This window comes from Lissotriton helveticus, chromosome 3_1 (genome assembly GCF_964261635.1).
Source record: "Lissotriton helveticus chromosome 3_1, aLisHel1.1, whole genome shotgun sequence".
Taxonomy (NCBI): domain Eukaryota; kingdom Metazoa; phylum Chordata; class Amphibia; order Caudata; family Salamandridae; genus Lissotriton; species Lissotriton helveticus.
Genome location: NC_136061.1, coordinates 1171419831 through 1171440609, shown reverse-complemented (window position 1 = coordinate 1171440609; position 20779 = coordinate 1171419831). Strand labels below are relative to the sequence as shown.

The 20779-nt window shown below is 46.5% G+C and overlaps 1 protein-coding gene across 1 annotated transcript in view; it reads right to left on the bottom strand.

Moving 5' to 3' along the window:
- The window catches only part of TMEM163 (transmembrane protein 163), a 967557-nt gene extending 947134 nt beyond the window's left edge, over positions 1–20423 (bottom strand). The window contains exon 1 of the mRNA XM_078683868.1: positions 20108–20423. Coding sequence (XP_078539994.1) covers positions 20108–20309 — 202 coding nt within the window. The 5' untranslated portion in view covers positions 20310–20423. The remainder of the gene's footprint in view (positions 1–20107) is intronic.
- Positions 20424–20779: the final 356 nt, after the last annotated feature.

Genomic DNA, 20779 nt, shown 5'->3' with positions numbered 1-20779 from the left:
GCACGCCGAGCTGACCGCCCTCCTGAAGAAACCAACAGCGGACCCCACCGACCTCAAGAACTACCGTCCCATCTCGCTCCTTCCTTTCCCGGCCAAAGTCATTGAGAAGACCGTCAACATATAGCTTGCCGCCTTCCTCGAGACGAACGGATCCCTCGACCACTCGCAGTCCGGATTTTGGGCCAACCACAGCACCAAGACCGCCCTGATCGCAGCCACTGACGACATCAGAACCCTGATCGACAATGGGGAAACAGCAGCCCTCATCCTCCTGGACCTCTCCGCAGCGTTCGACACCGTCTGCCACCGAACCCTAGTGAAGCGCCTCAGCAACATCGGAATCCGAGAGAAAGCACTGGAATGGATCATCTCGTTCCTCACCGGAAGAACCCAGAGAGTCCGCCTCCCTCCGTTCAGATCCGAGGCCACCGAAGTCATCTGCGGCGTACCACAAGGATCTTCTCCCAGCCCGACCCTCTTCAACGTCTACATGAGCCCCCTCGCAGCCATCGCACGCCAACACAACCTCAACATCATCTCCTACGCCGACGACACCCAGCTGATCCTCTCCCTCACCAACGATCCCACCACCGCCAGAGCCAACCTACACGAAGGGATGAATGACGTCGCCGACTGGATGAGAAACAGCCGTCTCAAACTGAACTCAGACAAGACGGAAGTCCTCATCCTGGGATCATCACCCTCCGCCTGGGACAACTCCTGGTGGCCCCCGGCCCCGCCCCCAAACCTACAGACCATGCATGCAACCTGGGCTTCATCCTGGACTCCTCCCTCTCCATGACCAGACAAGTCAACGCTGTCTCCTCGTCGTGCTTCAACACCCTGCGCATACTCCGTAAGATCTTCAGATGGATCCCCACTGAAACCAGGAAGACCGTCACCCAGGCACTCGTCACCAGACGACTGGACTACGGGAACGCCCTCTATGCCGGAACTACAGCCAAACTCCAGAGAAGACTCCAACGAATCCAGAATGCCTCCGCACGACTCATCCTGGACATCCCCCGACACAGCCACATCACCGGACACCTGAGAGAACTGCACTGGCTCCCCGTCAGCAAGAGAATCACGTTCAGACTCCTCACCCACGCACACAAGGCCCTACACGACCTGGGACCCAAGTACCTCAACGACCGAATGACCTTCTACACGCCCACGCGCCAGCTACGATCTACCAGCCATGCACTCGCCACCGTACCTCGCATCTGCAGAACCACCGCCGGAGGAAGATCCTTCTCCTACCTGGCAGCCAAGACTTGGAACTCCCTCCCCACTCACCTTCGACGCACCCAAGACCATCTCTCCTTCAGGAAGCAACTCAAGACCTGGCTGTTCGAGCGGTAACACAACCCTTCCCCCAGCGCCTTGAGACCCTCCTGGGTGAGTAGCGCGCTATATAAATGCAGTGATTGATTGAATGCTCTATCACTTACCAGTAATCTTCATTACTCCGGGTCCCGTTGTCCTCATCCCATTTGATACTATGTGGAGATAACCATCTCCCGACAGAAAAAAAGGATCAGAAGAATGCTGGGACACTAACCCCGCCCCTCCCACCGGGAGACCATAAGGGGTACTTACCCAGCATTCCACCTGAGCAACCAAGCCCCCACCAGGAAGGCCGGCCATCCGGAAGGTAGGGCGGGTCGTATGAATGGGACGAGGACAAGGGGACCCGGATTAATGAAGATTACCGTTAAGTAATAGAGCATTACCCCCAGTTCCCTTATGTCCTCGTCCCATTCGATACTATGTGGAGATAACCATCTCCCGACAGAAAAAAAGGATCAGAAGAATGCTGGGACACTAACCCCGCCCCTCCCACCGGGAGAACATAAGGGGTGCTTACCCAGCATTCTACCTGAGCAACCAAGCCCCCAACAGGAAGGCCGGCCATCCGGAAGGTTGGGCGGGTCGTATGAATGGGACGAGGACAAGGGGACCCGGAGTAATGAAGATTACCGGTAAGTAATGGAGCATTACCCCCAGTTCCCTTATGTCCTCATCCCATTCAATACTATGTGGAGAATACCAAAGCAGAAAAGCCGGCCTTCCCAAACAAAACAGAAGCCAACCCAGGCACCCACACCAAGGCAGCAACCGCAGGAAGCCAAAGGCAGAACCGGTGAAATCCAAGGCAGATCCCCCAACAAGAGGGAGCCCCACCAAACCCGGAGGCACACAACAAAACAATTGGGAAAGCCAACCGAGGCAAGAAGAAAACAACAGTGAGGAGGCTACCCAAAGAGAAAGGCCAAGAGCCACCAGGCCAGCAAGCCAGAACCGGGCAACATGAGCCAAACCCAGGCACAGAGAACCCATGCCAGCCGAACACAGGCCCAGGAACGAAAAGAAACACCCAGGGGACAAGGGGGCCATAGAAAAGCGAAGCCCCAACCAAAAACAATCAAAGTCGCCCCTGGAAAAAAGAAGGCAGAGAATCCCACCAAGGGGAAGACCAAACGAGAAGGGAAGCAAATGCCCCATCCCCAGAGAGACCAGAGGACAAATGCCCGGAATCCCACAAAAGAGCACCAGGCCCCATGAGCAAAGGGGCCAGCACCAGCCTACAGGCCACCTGCACCCAGCCCAGAAAGCGAGACAGAGCCCACGGACAAGAAAGAACAAACCCCGGAAGCCAATCCACCAGGCCCAGAGAGACCAGGAAACAAGGCACAGAGGGAACCAGAACTTCCAGGATACCCAAACAGCAAGAACCGACAAGGGCAGCCAACCAGGACAAAGAGACCTAGAAAAACAAAGAGGAAAAGGGGATAGGAGGAACCACATGAATCCCAGAATACAGCTCCAGCAAAACACCCCAACGGCAAACCAGCGGAAACCGGAGCAGGAAGCCACAGCTCGAAGAAGGCACACCTCGAACACCAGAGAAGGAGTGCAACTGGACGGTCAAACGCCCCAGAGAACCCAAGACCATAGCAAGGGAACCACAAGGGAGCCAACAACAGACAAGCCCAACCAGAGATAGGCCAGGCAGAGACGACCCCAAACAGCCCAAGCAGAAGGCAGGGACAAAAACACAGGGGCCAGCAAGACAGAGGGCCAAAACCCCCAGAGGACCCTAAGGAGTGGTACAGGCCCAAACATCACAGCAAGGAACCCCAACCCACCAGGGGAGAGGAAACACAAAAACATCCTGATCACAGAAGTAACAGAAGTCAGGGCGGAACGCACAAGCAAACTAAACCCCACAGCCTCGCACGATCCAAGGTAGGACACGAGCAGGTATGAACCCACAGGGCATAAAACGGCAACTGAGGACACAGCCGGGAAGCCAAAGCCGAAGCCAAGCAACCCGCATGACCAGAAGGACCCGAAGGCCCAACCCAAAATGGGGGAAGGCCAAAGAGGTACAGCCAGAACCAAGAGGCCACAACGCCTGGAACACACTACCCCTGCAAGGACCAGAACCCAACAGCAGAGTGATCAGCCACCCCACAGGCCAAAAAGACACCAGCAAAGAAGAGTCAGGCCACCCAGCAAACCTCCAACACAGCCCCAACAGGCAGTCCAGGACCACAGCAAGAGCGCAACCAGGCAGACCCGAGCAGGTCGCACCAAACAGAAACCAGCAGACCAGCCAAGAACAGGAGCCAACAGGGAGGAAGGCCGAAGGCAATAGGCAACCACAAGTAGGTACCGCCGAAAACCAAGCAGAAGCAACCACAAGCCTGCAGACCAGGAGCGACCAAAACACGGTCCCCGGAACAACATGAGAACAGGGAAAAGCTGAGGCACAACTCCAGCAAAAAGAACCACCAGAAAGGGCAGGGACAACACCCCTCTCCTTTTCAGCGAACCAAGCCGGAGAAGAACACTGCAGGCCAGAAGAGACCCAGCGGAGGACAACAGTACCCAGGGAATCCATCCAGGCAACAAAAATCGTCCACCTAGCAGCACCACTGACACCAGACGAGACCAGAAGAAGCAGGGAGGAAAGGCCGAAGTAAGAAGCACAGCCAACAGCCAAGAGGCCAAACACAAGACACCCCAGGGGAAGCCAAAATTCACTGAGGCACCACAGCAGACGAGGCACCCAGAACACCATGCAGCAGCGAGGATTGGAGAGGATCGACCAGGGCATCACCAAGCACACCGGCAAAGGGGACAGACCCCAAAAGTAGGCTAGACCAGCACCACAGCACCCACCAAGAACCAGCAGCCTGGGGAAGCCAAAAAAAGAGGAAACAAACCTCAACCAGAAACTCAAGCGGGCGACCCTAACCAGGAGAGAAGTCATCCCCAGGGAGGAAAGTCTACAGGCAAAAAAACCTGGAGGCCAGGACTGCAACAACCAGGCCCAGGATACAGCCAAGGAGCACCAGCACCAAGCCCAAATGTCAGGGCTAGCAGACAACCAGGGCAAAACGCAGCACAAACAAGCGCACCAGGAAGAACTATGCAGAACCGCAGGCAAAGGCAACACGGAAAGGGACCAGGAGAGGCAGAACAGCAGCAGGATGACAGAGGCAACAACCCGGCACTGCAGCCACAGGTACATCCTCCAGGATAAGCAATGGGCAGAGACCCACAGAGGCACCGGTGCACAGAGCACCACCCCAGAGACACAAGGAATGCCAAGGCCAGGGTCGAGAAATCCTCAAAGAAAAGGACCCCCCCCAAAAAAACACCAGAGAAGGACCGCAGCACACAGGAGGAGAGGCAATTACAAACAAGCACTTCCCCCCGCAAAACCAGCAACGGAGAAAAGCAGAGCACCCATCAGAATACGGAAGGTCACAGCCCCCGCAAACCTGGAGAGGAGGCTGAGACACCACCAGGAACAAGGCCCTCACCCCAACAGACAGCCCAAGGCAGCCACGAAGGCAATGCCAGAGCCGAGAAGAAAGAGCATAGTCCCGATGACCAAGGAGAAGAATGCAGTGCAAATCCACTTAACACAAGAAACAAAACTGCAACACTGCCTGTGCCACTGACACAACGGCATCAGAACACAAGACCCGAGTAGAGGCCAACAACATGCCCGAGCCCCGTCAGGATGAGCCTGCCAAACGAGGGGAAAAGGCAGCAGCCCAAGGAACAGGACGGAAAAGACACTGCCTGTCCACGGCAACAACGATGGACTCCCCGCCATCAAAAATGCAGGAGAAGCAAAGCATGCTACACCGAAAGGAACGGAGAGCATCACGCCACCAGGGAGACAGAGCGACGATCAGCAAAACAAAACGGCCAACCCCGGGACATTGCACGGTAGCTTACCCCACCAGGCCAGAACCTATGGCAGACATGAAGCACTCAACCGTGTGCCCTGGTGCAAAGGCGGGAGTGCACGATGCCATGGCGCATTCATGTGTGTTACAAGAGTATGCACAAACATCAGGGAACATACAAATACATCCCGCATCACATAGGAAATGCATCACACAAACATGGGAGAGGAAGGGATGTGAATTTCCCACCTGAATGTATAAAACTATATGTTTTTATTTAAAGAACAATTGTTAAAGTAAATTTAAACATTTATTTCCGACACCATAAATGTTTTTTTCAACTAACATCTTATAGCAAATCATAAAACATAGTTATTTTCAAAACATGTACAATCTTGAAAATCATATACAGATATGCGGTTTGCAAAATTTAACAATTCATCTGTAATTTCTTGAAGATGCTCTATGCATTTCAGGTCACACCGGACCCTTCATCAGGAGCAAGTGTCATCTAAAAAACAATGTTACACAGCAATAAGCAGAATTTACCAACTGGAGTATACAATGTATACATTATTAAAAAAAAAAAAAAAAAAGCAATGCAAATTCTGGTGCAATCATCCTGTGGTGCATGTGTAGTGCCCTTCACCTCAGTGTTCAAAATGTAATCAAAATCTCAACTTACATGATCCATCCTACTCAATACTCGTAGATCTGGAAAAAAGAACCAACATAAAATCTAACCTGCGCTTTAAATAATACTTAAAAACTGATCAAAACTCTGCCTTCAGGACTTACCGAAGGACTTCCTCAAAGTATTCTGAATGCCGCTGCCACCTTTGAAAAAACTCTCGTGCTTTCACCTTTCAAGCCAAAGCCTGCGTCGGGGAACTCTGTGAAAGTCAAATACCAACCAAACAATCATCAGACCTCTACTCTTCACACAACTCTCGTCAATAACGTTATTGACGAGAGTTGTGTGAAGAGTAGAGGTCTGATGATTGTTTGGTTGGTATTTGACTTTCACAGAGTTCCCCGACGCAGGCTTCGGCTTGAAAGGTGAAAGCACGAGAGTTTTTTCAAAGGTGGCAGCGGCATTCAGAATACTTTGAGGAAGTCCTTCGGTAAGTCCTGAAGGCAGAGTTTTGATCAGTTTTTAAGTATTATTTAAAGCGCAGGTTAGATTTTATGTTGGTTCTTTTTTCCAGATCTACGAGTATTGAGTAGGATGGATCATGTAAGTTGAGATTTTGATTACATTTTGAACACTGAGGTGAAGGGCACTACACATGCACCACAGGATGATTGCACCACAATTTGCATTGCTTTTTTTTTTTTTTTGAATAATGTATACATTGTATACTCCAGTTGGTAAATTCTGCTTATTGCTGTGTAACATTGTTTTTTAGATGACACTTGCTCCTGATGAAGGGTCCGGTGTGACCCGAAATGCATAGAGCATCTTCAAGAAATTACAGATGAATTGTTACATTTTGCAAACCGCATATCTGTATATGATTTTCAAGATTGTACATGTTTTGAAAATAACTATGTTTTATGATTTGCTATAAGATGTTAGTTGAAAAAAACATTTATGGTGTCGGAAATAAATGTTTAAATTTACTTTAACAATTGTTCTTTAAATAAAAACATATAGTTTTATACATTCAGGTGGGAAATTCCCATTGAGATTGTGCGTAGGGGTCGGGACCCAAAGGTCTCGAGGTAGGGAGGTTAAGTTAGAGACACGGCCAAGGACAAACGTGTCACTCCTGCAGCACGCTTGGTAAAGTGGATTGTTAAGAAAACTCAGTTAAAAGTCAGGTACTTTGAAAAAGGGAGTGCATCTCCATATCTCATAAAGTTTCAGTTTTTTGTCTTCCAGAGATAGCACCCAATCATGGCATTCGACGCCATCACGAGTATGACAGAAAACAGAGCCAATATTCTAGCTTATACAAACGATCAAGCTACAGATATCTATTCACTTATCAAAGAAGTGAAAACATCTAATGTACAAGGCAGCACAGTCATACAGCAGCTCAAACAACTGGAGTTCTTAGTTAAAAGAGAATTAAGTCAGAAATTACATGCGAGTACTCTGATACAGTATCACAGAGCGAAGCGGATTCCACGAGGATTAAGAATGGCGATCAAACCTATGTTGTACAGATTTCATTTGAACAAAGACTTTATGGAAAAATGGTATTCCATTTTAAATAAGTGTTCTTTAGATTTGATTTTATTATTGGTGGAGGAATTGGCCAGAGTTATTGAAGAATTAGCCACTGAAATCAATGAGATCAAACAGAATTTGTCAGAAAGAATGGAACGTCTAGACTTTGATAGAGAATTGGAGGAGCTTCAACTACGTCTAGAGAAACATGCTAAAGAAGTCCAAGAAGGGAAACTTCGTAAATATAAGAGGGACACCTTGGATTATAAATTGAATGAGGTGTATACCTGGGCAGAGGTTTATGCCCAGAGACGCGTTTATCCTAAAAAGAAGACAGCAACAAATATTGACACATCAGAAGAAAGCAGTGTTTCTGACTCTGAGGTCAGTGCAAGTAGACCATCAGCTAAAACGCAAATGGAGGACAAAACAGGTGCTAAGGTTTCTTCAGACAAGAGAGCAGAAGCAACATCTAAGTCGAAAGATTTTTTGTCACAGGCCACGGATTCAAGTCAAACACCCAGTTCATCCAAAAAACAAGAAGGACAAGAAGAAGCATCCGTAAGCAGTCGTCTGAGGAGTCAAAAACCAACTTAGTTGTTAATATTTCAAATAAAATACTCACCAGCCAACAAATAAAGATTCTCAATAAAGGCTTGAGTTTTGTGCCGACATATGACACGAATATCTTGGAAACAGAGGTGTCTTTTTACAAGTTTATGAGAGTTCTGCGGTTGAAACATTTTTTCAAAAATATTGTAACTGAACAAACTCAGAAACCAGAATCAGAATATATGGAATTCAAGCCAAAATCGAAATTTCAAGCACCGGTATCTCACAAAGTTCTTGATGCATTTGAGAAAACAGTTCTACAGGATTTTCATCAACTTAATCTGCATCAAACCAAGAGGAAAAATTTGTCTTTTCATGATAAACGCACTTTATTATCTCTTCAACAAGATGAACAACTGGTAATTCAAAAGGCGGACAAGGGTGGAGCCATTGTTGTTATGGAGGCATCCTTTTACATGGAAAAAGTCAACGAACATGTGCATGACACATCTACATATCTTCATTTAAATGAGGATCCCATTAAAGATCTGAAGGTTACCCTAAATATCATTTTGGAGAAGGCATTTGAAGAAGGAGTAATTTCCATCTCCACACGACAATTCTTGACAATAGATTTACCAAGGCAACCAAAGCTATATATGCTACCTAAAATTCATAAAGATCTACAAAATCCACCAATGAGACCCATTGTTACGGGATGCGGAACCATCTTCGAACCATTAGGTCAATATATAGATACCTTTCTTCAACCTTTTGTACAACAGTGGAGATCCTACGTTAAAGACACTACTGATTTTTTAAATAAAATCGAAGAAGTATCTTGCACAGAGAACATGCTGTTATGCACAGTGGACGTTAAGTCACTTTATACCTCAATCCCCCATCTCAAGGGTATTGAGGCAGTGGAGTGGGCATTACCACAACAAAGAGACATCAAGGCAGATACAATTTTCATATTGAAAATTTTGCATTTTTGTTTGTTTCATAGTTATTTTGTCTGGAACAATCAATTTTTCCTTCAACAGAAAGGCACGTCTGTGGGTTTTGCCGGAGCGCCGGCATATGCCAATACCTATATGGCTAAATTTGAATCTGATAACATCTTCAATGATCAGGAATGGAGCACCAGTATCAGACTGTTTTGCAGGTTCATAGATGATATTTTCATCCTCTGGACAGGCGACAGACACAGTCTAGAGAGAAAACTCTTACAATTGAACACGTATGATGACAATATTCAATTCACTCATGATATCAGTGATTCTCAAATATCGTTTTTAGATGTTGCAGTTAAAATTGAAAACCAACAAATCAGCACATCCCTCCACAGAAAAAACACTGATGTTAACAATGCGCTTAAATACCAAAGCTTTCATCCATTAAGTTTGAAGAAAAATCTCCCTTTTTCTCAATTTATGAGATTAAAACGCATTTGTTCTGACAAAGTAGATCTGGAAACTCAATTAGAAATTCAGGTGTTAAAATATGAGGAGAGGGGATATCCTACTAAGATAATTGAGCAGGCAAATAAAAGAATTCACGCCATGGAACGCAAAAACCTGTTGATTCAGAAACCAAAGGTCCAGCAAGAAAGACATGTATTTGTTTCCAAATTCAACACAAGCAGTCAAAAAATTAAGAACATAATTAACCGCCATTGGGTTCTTTTGGAAAATGAATTGGATTTTCAAGGTTTATATTGCGTTAAACCCTTGTTTGCTTATACCAGGTCCAAGAACATCAAAGAAATTTTAAAATTTCCAACGTACAAGAAAGATACTGTGAACAGAGGAATGAAAAAATGTGCGAATTGTGTTCATTGTAGCAACGTTATTGTAGGAAACAAATTACACCATCCTCAGTCAGGAAAAGAGATTGTATTACATCATAATGCAGACTGTAACTCCAAAAACCTGATCTACTATATAAAATGCCCCTGCGGGAAAATTTATGTAGGCAAAACGGAAAGGAAACTAAAAGTGCGTATTTCAGAACACAAGAGCACTATAAGGAATTCAAACTTAAAAAGTAATTTGGCGTCCCACTGGATTCAAGAAAGGCACAGTATTTCACAAGTACAGTTTTCTGTGTTAGAACAGGTAGTTCTCCCTGAAGGTGTGGATCATACCAGATCTCTCCTCCAGAGAGAAGCATTTTGGATAAAAAAATTGGGTACCCAAGAACCAAAAGGTTTAAATGACAAGTTTGATTTATCATGTTTTTTGTAATATTCGCTTACTGCTCTGTATATTGTTGATTCAGTACCCATGTAAATATTGTAAATATGGTGCAATGTGTTATATTTGCAACAACATCAAGCAATCACTCGCTCACATTTTTAATTCATTTTTCACACATTTTCACTTTTCTAGCATAGTGGCATTGATGATAATGTTAGAGAATCAATAAAGTTTTTTCAAAGTCTTTGTATATATCACCCGGATGAAGGGGGCGAGTTTAGGTCCTGCTTGGTCACTTTTGTTTTGATTCCCAGTGAGGTTTGGGATTTAATTTTTGGGTTATCAGTTCACATTGGTAGCGTTGTCAGTTTTGAGTGTTTCTGAGATAGTTTGCAGCGTTTTCATTTTTTCCACCATTCAAAGATGGCGGCCAAAGACATGTTTGGAATAGTAGTCCGTTTTTTATGATTGTTGATGGAGTTTGAGTATTAGTTCCGCTTTTCGGTTAGGAACCACACAGTCGTTTTCCCCAAGAGGTTCGTCGAAGTGGAGTAGTTTTGAACACGGGAGGAAGTCCCGGTAAGTTTGCATTTTGAGATGTGCGTTATTGACGAGAGTTGTGTGAAGAGTAGAGGTCTGATGATTGTTTGGTTGGTATTTGACTTTCACAGAGTTCCCCGACGCAGGCTTCGGCTTGAAAGGTGAAAGCACGAGAGTTTTTTCAAAGGTGGCAGCGGCATTCAGAATACTTTGAGGAAGTCCTTCGGTAAGTCCTGAAGGCAGAGTTTTGATCAGTTTTTAAGTATTATTTAAAGCGCAGGTTAGATTTTATGTTGGTTCTTTTTTCCAGATCTACGAGTATTGAGTAGGATGGATCATGTAAGTTGAGATTTTGATTACATTTTGAACACTGAGGTGAAGGGCACTACACATGCACCACAGGATGATTGCACCACAATTTGCATTGCTTTTTTTTTTTTTGAATAATGTATACATTGTATACTCCAGTTGGTAAATTCTGCTTATTGCTGTGTAACATTGTTTTTTAGATGACACTTGCTCCTGATGAAGGGTCCGGTGTGACCCGAAATGCATAGAGCATCTTCAAGAAATTACAGATGAATTGTTACATTTTGCAAACCGCATATCTGTATATGATTTTCAAGATTGTACATGTTTTGAAAATAACTATGTTTTATGATTTGCTATAAGATGTTAGTTGAAAAAAACATTTATGGTGTCGGAAATAAATGTTTAAATTTACTTTAACAATTGTTCTTTAAATAAAAACATATAGTTTTATACATTCAGGTGGGAAATTCCCATTGAGATTGTGCGTAGGGGTCGGGACCCAAAGGTCTCGAGGTAGGGAGGTTAAGTTAGAGACACGGCCAAGGACAAACGTGTCACTCCTGCAGCACGCTTGGTAAAGTGGATTGTTAAGAAAACTCAGTTAAAAGTCAGGTACTTTGAAAAAGGGAGTGCAACTCCATATCTCATAAAGAGTAAGGGATGTGCCCAGAATCACACAACCCCGAAGTAAGTGCACTGCCCGGGACAACAAACACGGGACTCCAGGCCTCAAACCCGGCAGCACCATGAAGCACAACACCTAATGGAGCCTTCGGAAACAGCGCGGCACCCAAGGGGCAGGAGGCAGGATTCAGACCAGCCATGACTTAGTACACACCAACAAGAATCAACGTGCAGTATACGTGACTCAGCCCCTCACAGACAGGGTGACATCATCGAGAAAGGGAACAGGAGTGAAATCCGTCTACGAGCCAATGCCGCACAGACGAACACACCCCAATAACGAGGCACGGGGAGACCAAGCTAATTGCCCGGAGAGCATCAAAGTCAGCTGTAGTAGTCAAAAGCCTTCAGACTGCATGCTTGGCATGCATGAGGCCCCGGGCCCAATCCCCGGCATCACCATACTGTAGCCATGCCTAAAGTGTAACGAGGCAAAAAGCGAGGCAGGCAGCATGAGGAAGGAATTTAAAAGAGTAGACGGACCGCTCCTCAACTCTTTCCAGCTTCACATACAGATGGCTTGAAAGGTACAGGGGAGATGCAGGTCTAATAGACAGAATAGAAGGTCTGCACCAGGTGGAGTTCTCTGAATTGGCATCCCATCACAGGTCCGCAAGTGTAATGTGTGAACCTTGACTCCTGGCAGAACAAAAGCAGGCGGCAAAGAAACAATTACAGCCTACGAACCACTGAGGAGACACAGAAATGCAACCGGGAACAATCGTGTGGTAGACAAAACACCGAAACGCTGGACTTACCCAGAGTGGGGGCCGGAACACCAACAGGAACAAGGACCCACTCCAACAACCGGCACCGGAAATCCACGGGACATCAAGCACAGCGCGTCTTCCACCCGGCCAGGCCACGGAAAGACTCACTCAGCGACCCAAAAGCAACCGGGAGGCGGTGCACCAGTCGCAAAGGGCCGGTAACCAGCAATTTGTTAGCCTTCAGAAAAAACTTAAAAACTGTTTTGTTTAAGCAAGCATTTAACAGCCACTAGGTGCTTTGTTAAGATCAAGCAAAATGCCAAGCCCCACTATGCAACCTGGACAATCAGCGCTTAGAGACCCCGGTGGTTATAACGCGCTATACAAATTAAATAAATAAATAAAATAAATAAATAAATTTCAGGCCAGGAACAGCCCTGCCTCCCAGCAAGCCTGGCAGGCCAGGAGGCAGACCAATAAATCCCCCCCCGCCCGCGAAGCCAGGCAGCCGGGCGAGGGGAGGTGTGACGAAGAGTACGCCACCCCAGCCCAGCAGGAGCAGCACCAGCATCCAAGTCCATTCTGTCGACAGACAGAAAAAAGAACAGGCGGAATGCGGGGTAAGTACCCCTTATGTAGTCTCAGTGGGAGGGGCGGGGTTAGTGTCCGAGCATTCTTCTGATCCTTTTTTGCTGTCGGGAGATGGTTATCTCCACATAGTATTGAATGGGACGAGGATAAAAGGGACCTTGGGGTAATAGCAAAGTGAAAAAAATGTGAATTATATTTTATAAACTACAGAAAAACGTATTTGTTTCAATTTCCCTTTTAGTGTATGCATTAGTGAAGGTCTTCATACGAACTACGCATGTTTAATATGTGGAGGAATACGCATTATTGCCATAGACGGGTTGCAGAGTAACTTTTCTCTTTCGAAATTACTGCTGATCAGGATCAGCCCCTCCATAATTTTGCAATTTCGCGATTTCGCGGTTTGCCGCGAAATCGGCACTTTTGTTAAATTGCCGCGATTTTTACAAAAGTGCCTGTGAAATCGGCACTTTTGTAAAAATGCCTCGGTTTTTACAAAAGTGCCCGCGAAATCGGCACTGTGATTCTCTCATCTTCTGCTACATTGATTCTGGTGTTTCGCAGCGTCTACACATAGAACATGACACGTTACATAGTATGTTATTCGGTCCGTGACAGCTAGCTTGCCCTTGGAAATGTACATCATGTCTGACTTGACTGGGAAAGTCTCCTTGTTACAGCAAAGCCTGGAAAGTTACAGCAGAAATGATCATGTGGCATATGGCAATGACACATCCAACATGGACGACAGAAGCTAAATTGTCCTAAATTAGCTAAAATGCCTTGTTGTGTTTGACACATTACAGTGTTGATACTGCACTTTCACACACCGACGGGAACAGGAAATATGCCAGCCTCTAGGAGCCTTCTGTGTATTTTTATACTCCGTACCCGTCTCTTACTATTTCGGCATCAAATAGTAAGGGATGAAAGGGCTAAGGTTGGAACCAGTGTTTGTGAGTCAGTGCTGCTGCCACTACCACTGCCATTTTCAGGACTCAATGCCATGGCATCTCGGTCTGACCCAGGAGCATGCCAAAAAAGTACTGTTTCCAAGGTCATCAGAAACCAGAATTGGAATTGATTTATCTTTCAAAGTAATTAAAATGCTGCCCAAATCAATAACATTCTAAAAAAGGTGGTACCTTTAAACAACATTTCTGAAACATTGCGGGACACTCGAAAGCAACGCGTTTTGCATTTTGTATGGTTCAAGCTCCGACTTTTTCTGGTGGAAAGTGTATCAAGGAACAACATGTGGGTGCAGTCTTACCAGAAGAGCATTCAGCCTGAAGCCACCCCCAGACACCTGCTGCCCCCTTACTTTGAAGACACTCGGTGGCTTTGCTGAAATGAGCTGACGAAGAAATTGAGTTTCTCGCTCACAGCTGCAAGGGCATGAGCCACACTTGTGACTGCAGGAACTTACAGCAACTGTGAGTCAGCAAATTATTTCAGAAATGTTAAGAAAGGGGCTGAAACTATTACAGGATATGAGCACTTCCATTTTAGCCTTTTGTTGTTGGATTTACCCTGCCATAATCGCTCCACTGACACAGAGATTATGCATCTTTTTTTTGTTGCAGTTTTATATAGCGCTTTACATGAGCACCTGATTACATTATAAAGGCCATCATTTTTTTAGGCACAGGAAGATTAAGTGATGTGCCCAGAATCACATCACGGTGGGACTCTAAGGTGGCTACCAAGCCCAAAGCTGGCAGCTCCGCTGTTAGGTCGTATCTCCTGCCCAACTTTCTAGTACTGATACACATGTACGGGCTCAGCCCTGTAACCCTAAGAACCAGGGTGATAATATATCCTCAAATAACTGTGGTTCACTTGGGATAGCCTTTACCGACATAGACTGAGACTATAAACATGAACAAAAACACATAGGGTCCAATTCACAAAGGTGGACTTTGATGTTTGATCTAAACTTAGACCAAACGTCTACGTTTACAACTTTAGGAATTCACAAAAGGGCTTTTACGAGTACTATCTTTAAGTCAGTACCCGGGGTACAGATCCGCCTGAGTGCAGACATAAAGATAGTACTCGTAAAAGCCCTTTGTGAATTTCCAAAGTCGTAAACTTAGACATTTGGTCTAAGTTCAGACCAAACGTCTGTATACCTTTGTGAATCGGTCCCATAGTATGTAAAACAAAGTGAGCCTGCCACATAGGAAACCCCAAACAAACAATACTTACAATTAGCACAAAAAGAGAAACAAACACAAAGGAAAACATTTGAACTAGGTACCTAACTAATCCCTAGACAGTCCCTCCAGGATTTCGCGATTTGGCGGTTTGCCGCGAAATCTGCACTTTTGTAAAATTGCCGCGATTGTTACAAAAGTGCCAGCGAAATCGGCACTTTTGTCAAAATGGCGCGATTTTAACAAAAGTGAGCCGAAATCCAGACATGCCCATTTAGCTGAAAACGTGTCTCAGAAGCTATTATTAACCCTAGTTAAGGTCCAATGAGAAATGCATGAGATGTGTATTACTTTGGATGAGTGGATTACCCACCCCTATGCTACTCCTTTCTTGGCATTTTACTAAACAGACAGGCACGCATATGAAACTAAATAAACACGTATGCTCCCCCCGCCCCCCTCCCATTGGCATCGCTAGCTCGTCCTGAGAGTATCTGGAAAAATCCCAGTGGGTGGCGTGCCCTGGGGGGCATTGCTTTTGGGGCATTTATTCATCAACATGTTTATGTCCTATATGTAGCCTTGAAGCCAAACAAAGTGTCTACATTGTAAATAAACCAAATATACATAGCTTCATGTTGTTAAATAACTCAAAAAACTGAGATATCTGTGTTTGTTGTAGGAAAAATGGCCAAATAAAATGCCGCAAAATTGCCGCTAAATTTCCATATTTGTGCCGCTAAATTTTCATTTTTTGTGCCGCTAAATTTGCTAATCCATGCCGCTATATCCTGGGGGTCTGGCTGATGCATCACAGATAAACTATGAAACACCTCGTCTGATTCAGTATGTGTAAAGGTCTGAAAGAAGCCCTTCCGGCAGACGATCTTGTCTCGTGTAATGACATAAGTGGCACGGGCTACGTACTAACTCATCTATATAATAAGCATGGGCAGAATCATGAAACATGTAATCGACTATAGAGTAACTCGTTTCATTACATATCCTTAGCCACACGTAGGTAAAACATATTCCGAGCAGACTGCATAATAACATATACAAATTGACAATCAAACAGGCAGACAGACATACATTGATAGAGAGAGAGAGAGAGAGAGAGAAAGAGAGAGAGAGATAGATAGATAGATAGATAGATAGATATTCAGATAGATAGATAGATAGATAGATAGATAGATAGATAGATAGATAGATAGATAGATAGATAGATAGATAGATATTCAGATAGATAGATAGATAGATAGATAGATAGATAGATAGATAGATAGATAGATAGATAGATAGATATTCAGATAGATAGATAGATAGATAGATAGATAGATAGATAGATAGATAGATAGATAGATAGATAGATAGATAGATAGATAGATAGATAGATAGATAGATAGATAGATAGATAGATAGATAGATAGATAGATAGATAGACAGATAGAACGCGTCCTTTATACAATGTGCAGAAATATGTCAGCTGTTTTCCAGGCAGATGTAAGGAGTCAAGGGGGCGGCTTTAGGCAACCTCCCTTCCTCAGCCTTATCAATTATTTAATCTCCACTGGTATTACAATCAAAGACCCTTGCTCTGAAGGGCTGCCTCCGCCTGTGCCTGTGAAACGAGTGTTTAACGCACGGTCTCTGCGGTGTAGACATTTTTCCTACTGATAAAGTGCTAATAAGTCATTTGATGTGAAGGGAAATTCGGTCCTTTTTAAGTGTAAAAATGGGTGCAGCTGATCAACAGAAACCCCCTCCAAGGCCTGAGGGTGCCTCTTTTAATGTACCTCGTTGGTCTGTGCAGTGGCATCTGTGTCCGGTTTTGGAACAGACCCCGCCCTTCGGTACCTGCCGGGATGTTTTATGGTGTGTGTTTCTGACCGGGCCGCTGCCACGTCTCAATTCCCATTGTGTTTCAGCGGTCAGTGGAATCTCTTCCTAATCCCGCCTGCAATTTGCAAGGAGGGCTCTGCTGGGATCAACATCTGCGGGGGCTGCAGCCTCCTTCCGGTCTGCTTCTAAATATAACTCTCCCACGGAGGGGATCTAATTGCAGCCGCGGCCACGGATATTACATTAAAAAGGGATTGAAGCAAAAAAACGTTTTTTCTCATAAAACAAAAGCATACCTTGGTATAGGCTAAAAATAGTAACCTCGTCGACTACGGTACTACTAACTGCTGAGTTTGAAAATCGCGGACGCTCATGTCACCCAACCGTGGCAACCCAGAGGAGAAAGTTGACTCTTTTCTGTAATCTGTAGATCTCCTCTCCGGAGTGCCGAAAGTGGAGTTAAATCAGGGTCATCGACGGGGCGCCCCATACCCCGCCCCGTCCACGATGGCTTCAGTGGCTACAGTGCTACAGAAATATATATATATATATATATATATATATATATATATATATATATATATATCTATATATATATATATATATATAGATATATATATATATATATATATATACACACACACACACACATATACATACGTTACATACATATAGACATATATACACACATACATACATACATACATATGTATATATATATGTGTTTGCGTGTATGTATATATATATATACATATATATATATATACATATATATATATCCAAAAAAATGACGATGCCGTGTGCAGTTTTTACATGTTATTCTCTGCCGCTATAGATATATATATATATATAGAATCTCAAAACCCCAGATTAATATGAAGAAATCCTGAAAATGAAAATGACCCCAGGGTCTATAGTACCCAAGGCGTAAATCTAAACCTTCTATTTTAGCAATTTGAAGAGAGGTTCAGACTTCCTCATCTGAACAGGCCAGCGCTGTTCAGCAGCTCTCGGACCTGTGACAGCTTCACCGCTTCTATGCACTACACCGATTTTTGAGAACAAGTTCGATTAGCTGCAGTGCCCTTGCCAAAAACGTGTTTTTTTATGTGTTGGTGGTAACCTGTTAAGAACCTGGTGATTGATTGATGACAGGGTCAGTTTCTTAGATACATTCAGTATCACTTTTGTTGCAGACCGTGGCGCATTATATAAACTGTCCTGCAGCCGCAATAATTTATAAAATATCCGCGAGGTGTTTCAAGGTGGACTACTGTAAGAGAACTGTGAAATACTATGTGAAATAATAAGGAAAAATGAATGCGCAGATAATAAAAAAAAGTGAAATCACTGGGTAAAAAATAATATTATTACACTGCAATGCTTGCATTTTAACCAGGGACTACGGTCATGAACATTCCTTTTGTGCCCTGGAACCCGCGCGCTATAAATAGGTGGGTCTCTGACGTCAACGTGATAAAATACAGTTTTAAAGTGGCACCGCCCTCTTACTCTCCAGAGCGCGGGAGAGGATGCAGAAGCGCTTTCACACATGCGATGGTTTATGCGCTATGTGCTGAGGGGCACTGGTGGAGCGAGAGCTGCCTGTGCCGTTCACGGAGTGCTATGCTGCTGCTATGCACGCGCGCTTTCCATTAGTGCTCCGCACAGGGTCTCGGAAAGGACCGCGCGTGAAACTGACCTCCGGGCTGCCTCCACCTCGGACTCTTGCCCCGAGGGGCTGCCAGCTGAGCGCGGGCACCCTGCCCCGACGGGGACCGGCCGTCACATGATAGGTGCTTGCGGTAGTTCTGTGACTAATACCAGGCAGGTGGGGTCTAAATACCCCTCTGGTTGAAGGCACAGAGGGTGGCACGGGAATCACCGCGGCTGGTACTGCCCCCCTCTTATGCCAGGTGTCATGGCGTGCCCCCCCCCCCAGTGACCCCCAGTACCGGTTCCTGCCTCTGCCTGATGTTTGTGCGACATGTGCAGGTTGAGGGTTAAGAGGAAGTGTCTATGACCGTCCTTAGGGTTGGGGCAGGGCGAGTCACGTCTCCGCACCTGGCGAGAATTCGGCTCTTCCCCTGTTACCCCGATATTGAACTGTCCTACTGACACATCCTCCCGTGTCTTTGCAGTTCACCCCTCCTTGTTCTGAGCACGCCCCCGCGATGGGATCAAAGCTGACCCCCTTCACATCTGCCTTCCCCCCTACCGGCCTCTCGGAGGGCCCTGCCTGCTGAAGAATCTACTGACCCCCACCCCCCTGTCCCTGCAGGCCTGTCGATTCTTGCAGTGTCACCGTGCCCAGGATCAGATGAGAGGTCGCTGCACCCGATGCCTGTCTCCCGCCCCATCTACCTACAACACTCATTGATCACTTAAAGAATCTCCTCCACATCGTATGGCAGTGGAGATACACCTGAACTAGAGAAGGAGTTGGGCGCCCTTATGTCTGTCTTCCACTCCTGCGTCCTCTAAGGCTCAAAGGCTGCTACAGCCCTCCACCCCCCCCCCCCACACACACACACGCACATCCAGTCCTCCTCTCATGAGATGTGCCCAGGATCAGATAAGTGGCTGTCTCACCTCTGACTTCCACCACACCTGCCTTTCACACTCACTGCCCTGCTGTAGCATCCACCCACCCCTTCCTAGGAGGCCAGGTCACCTTTACTAGAGAGACACTTCCAATGTCAGATACGATGTACCCCTCTCTCTCTTCTACCCCTAATGGCCTCTGAGACTGACAGGGCTGCACCCCATTTCTCCACAGGCCAGGCCACCTATTCTGACGCGTATCCCGAATCACCATCAGATAAGAAGTTACGGGCGGCCCTCACCTCTGTCTTCCAATACTAATGGCCTTTAAGATTTACTAGCTTGCCCGAGAATCCTCCCGTCCCATCTTCCTCGCAGGCCAGTGCCCGCTGCTGAGGACATGTGCCCAGGATCAGATGAGATGTAGTGCGCCCTCACCGCTCTCCTCCACCCCTACCGGCCTCTGGGCTTGCAAACCTGCTAGGGGCCCGCTCCCTTCCTCCCCAGGCCGGCCCGAGACATGCATCCAGCCCCACCTCCGAGGAGACGCTCCCGGATCAGATAAGAAGTTGCCACTGCTCACCTCTGTCTTCCAGCCCGTCGCTGAACTGGGTGCCGCTCTCGCTGATTTTCATCTGCTGCTCCCGGTCCATGGCTTGGAAGGCTGAGGGCGCCGACTCCGGGGGCTCCGCTGGAGGGTGCGCGGGGGCCCCGTTCCAGGACGAGGGCTGCACGATGGTGGGGTCCGGGGCGCGGCTGAGATCCGTTTCCAGGGAGGACTCCATCCTGGCCGGGCGAAGCTGCGAGAATGTGGCACCCAGGTGAGATGCAGCCCAAGCCGCATCCAGCAGAGGGGTGGAGGGAGGACGAGGGAATGCAACAGCAACAAAAAAAATGGGAATATGAAAAATATCCAGTGGGCTCCCAGCCCGGCTCTCAGCGCAAGCTCAGCAGCATCAGCAGCACCAGGCTCCGTCAGCAGCGCCGAGCTGCTAACTAGAGGCAGAGGCAGCAGGGAGATTCTAATTAAAACTCAGCCCCCTGCCTCCCCTCTCCCCATCACCGCCTGGGAGTGCACGGGCACCAGCCGCGCGCAGACCACTGCCAGCCCGAGCGCGAGGCTGGCACGAGCGGCCTCACATCCTCATCCCAGCGGCCAGAGGACCATCTGTCTGTCCCGGGATGCTTCCGAACAAATATTGCTGCAGGCGGGGCGAGGTGAGGGGATAGCGCTGCACTGAGCCGCTCTGCGTTC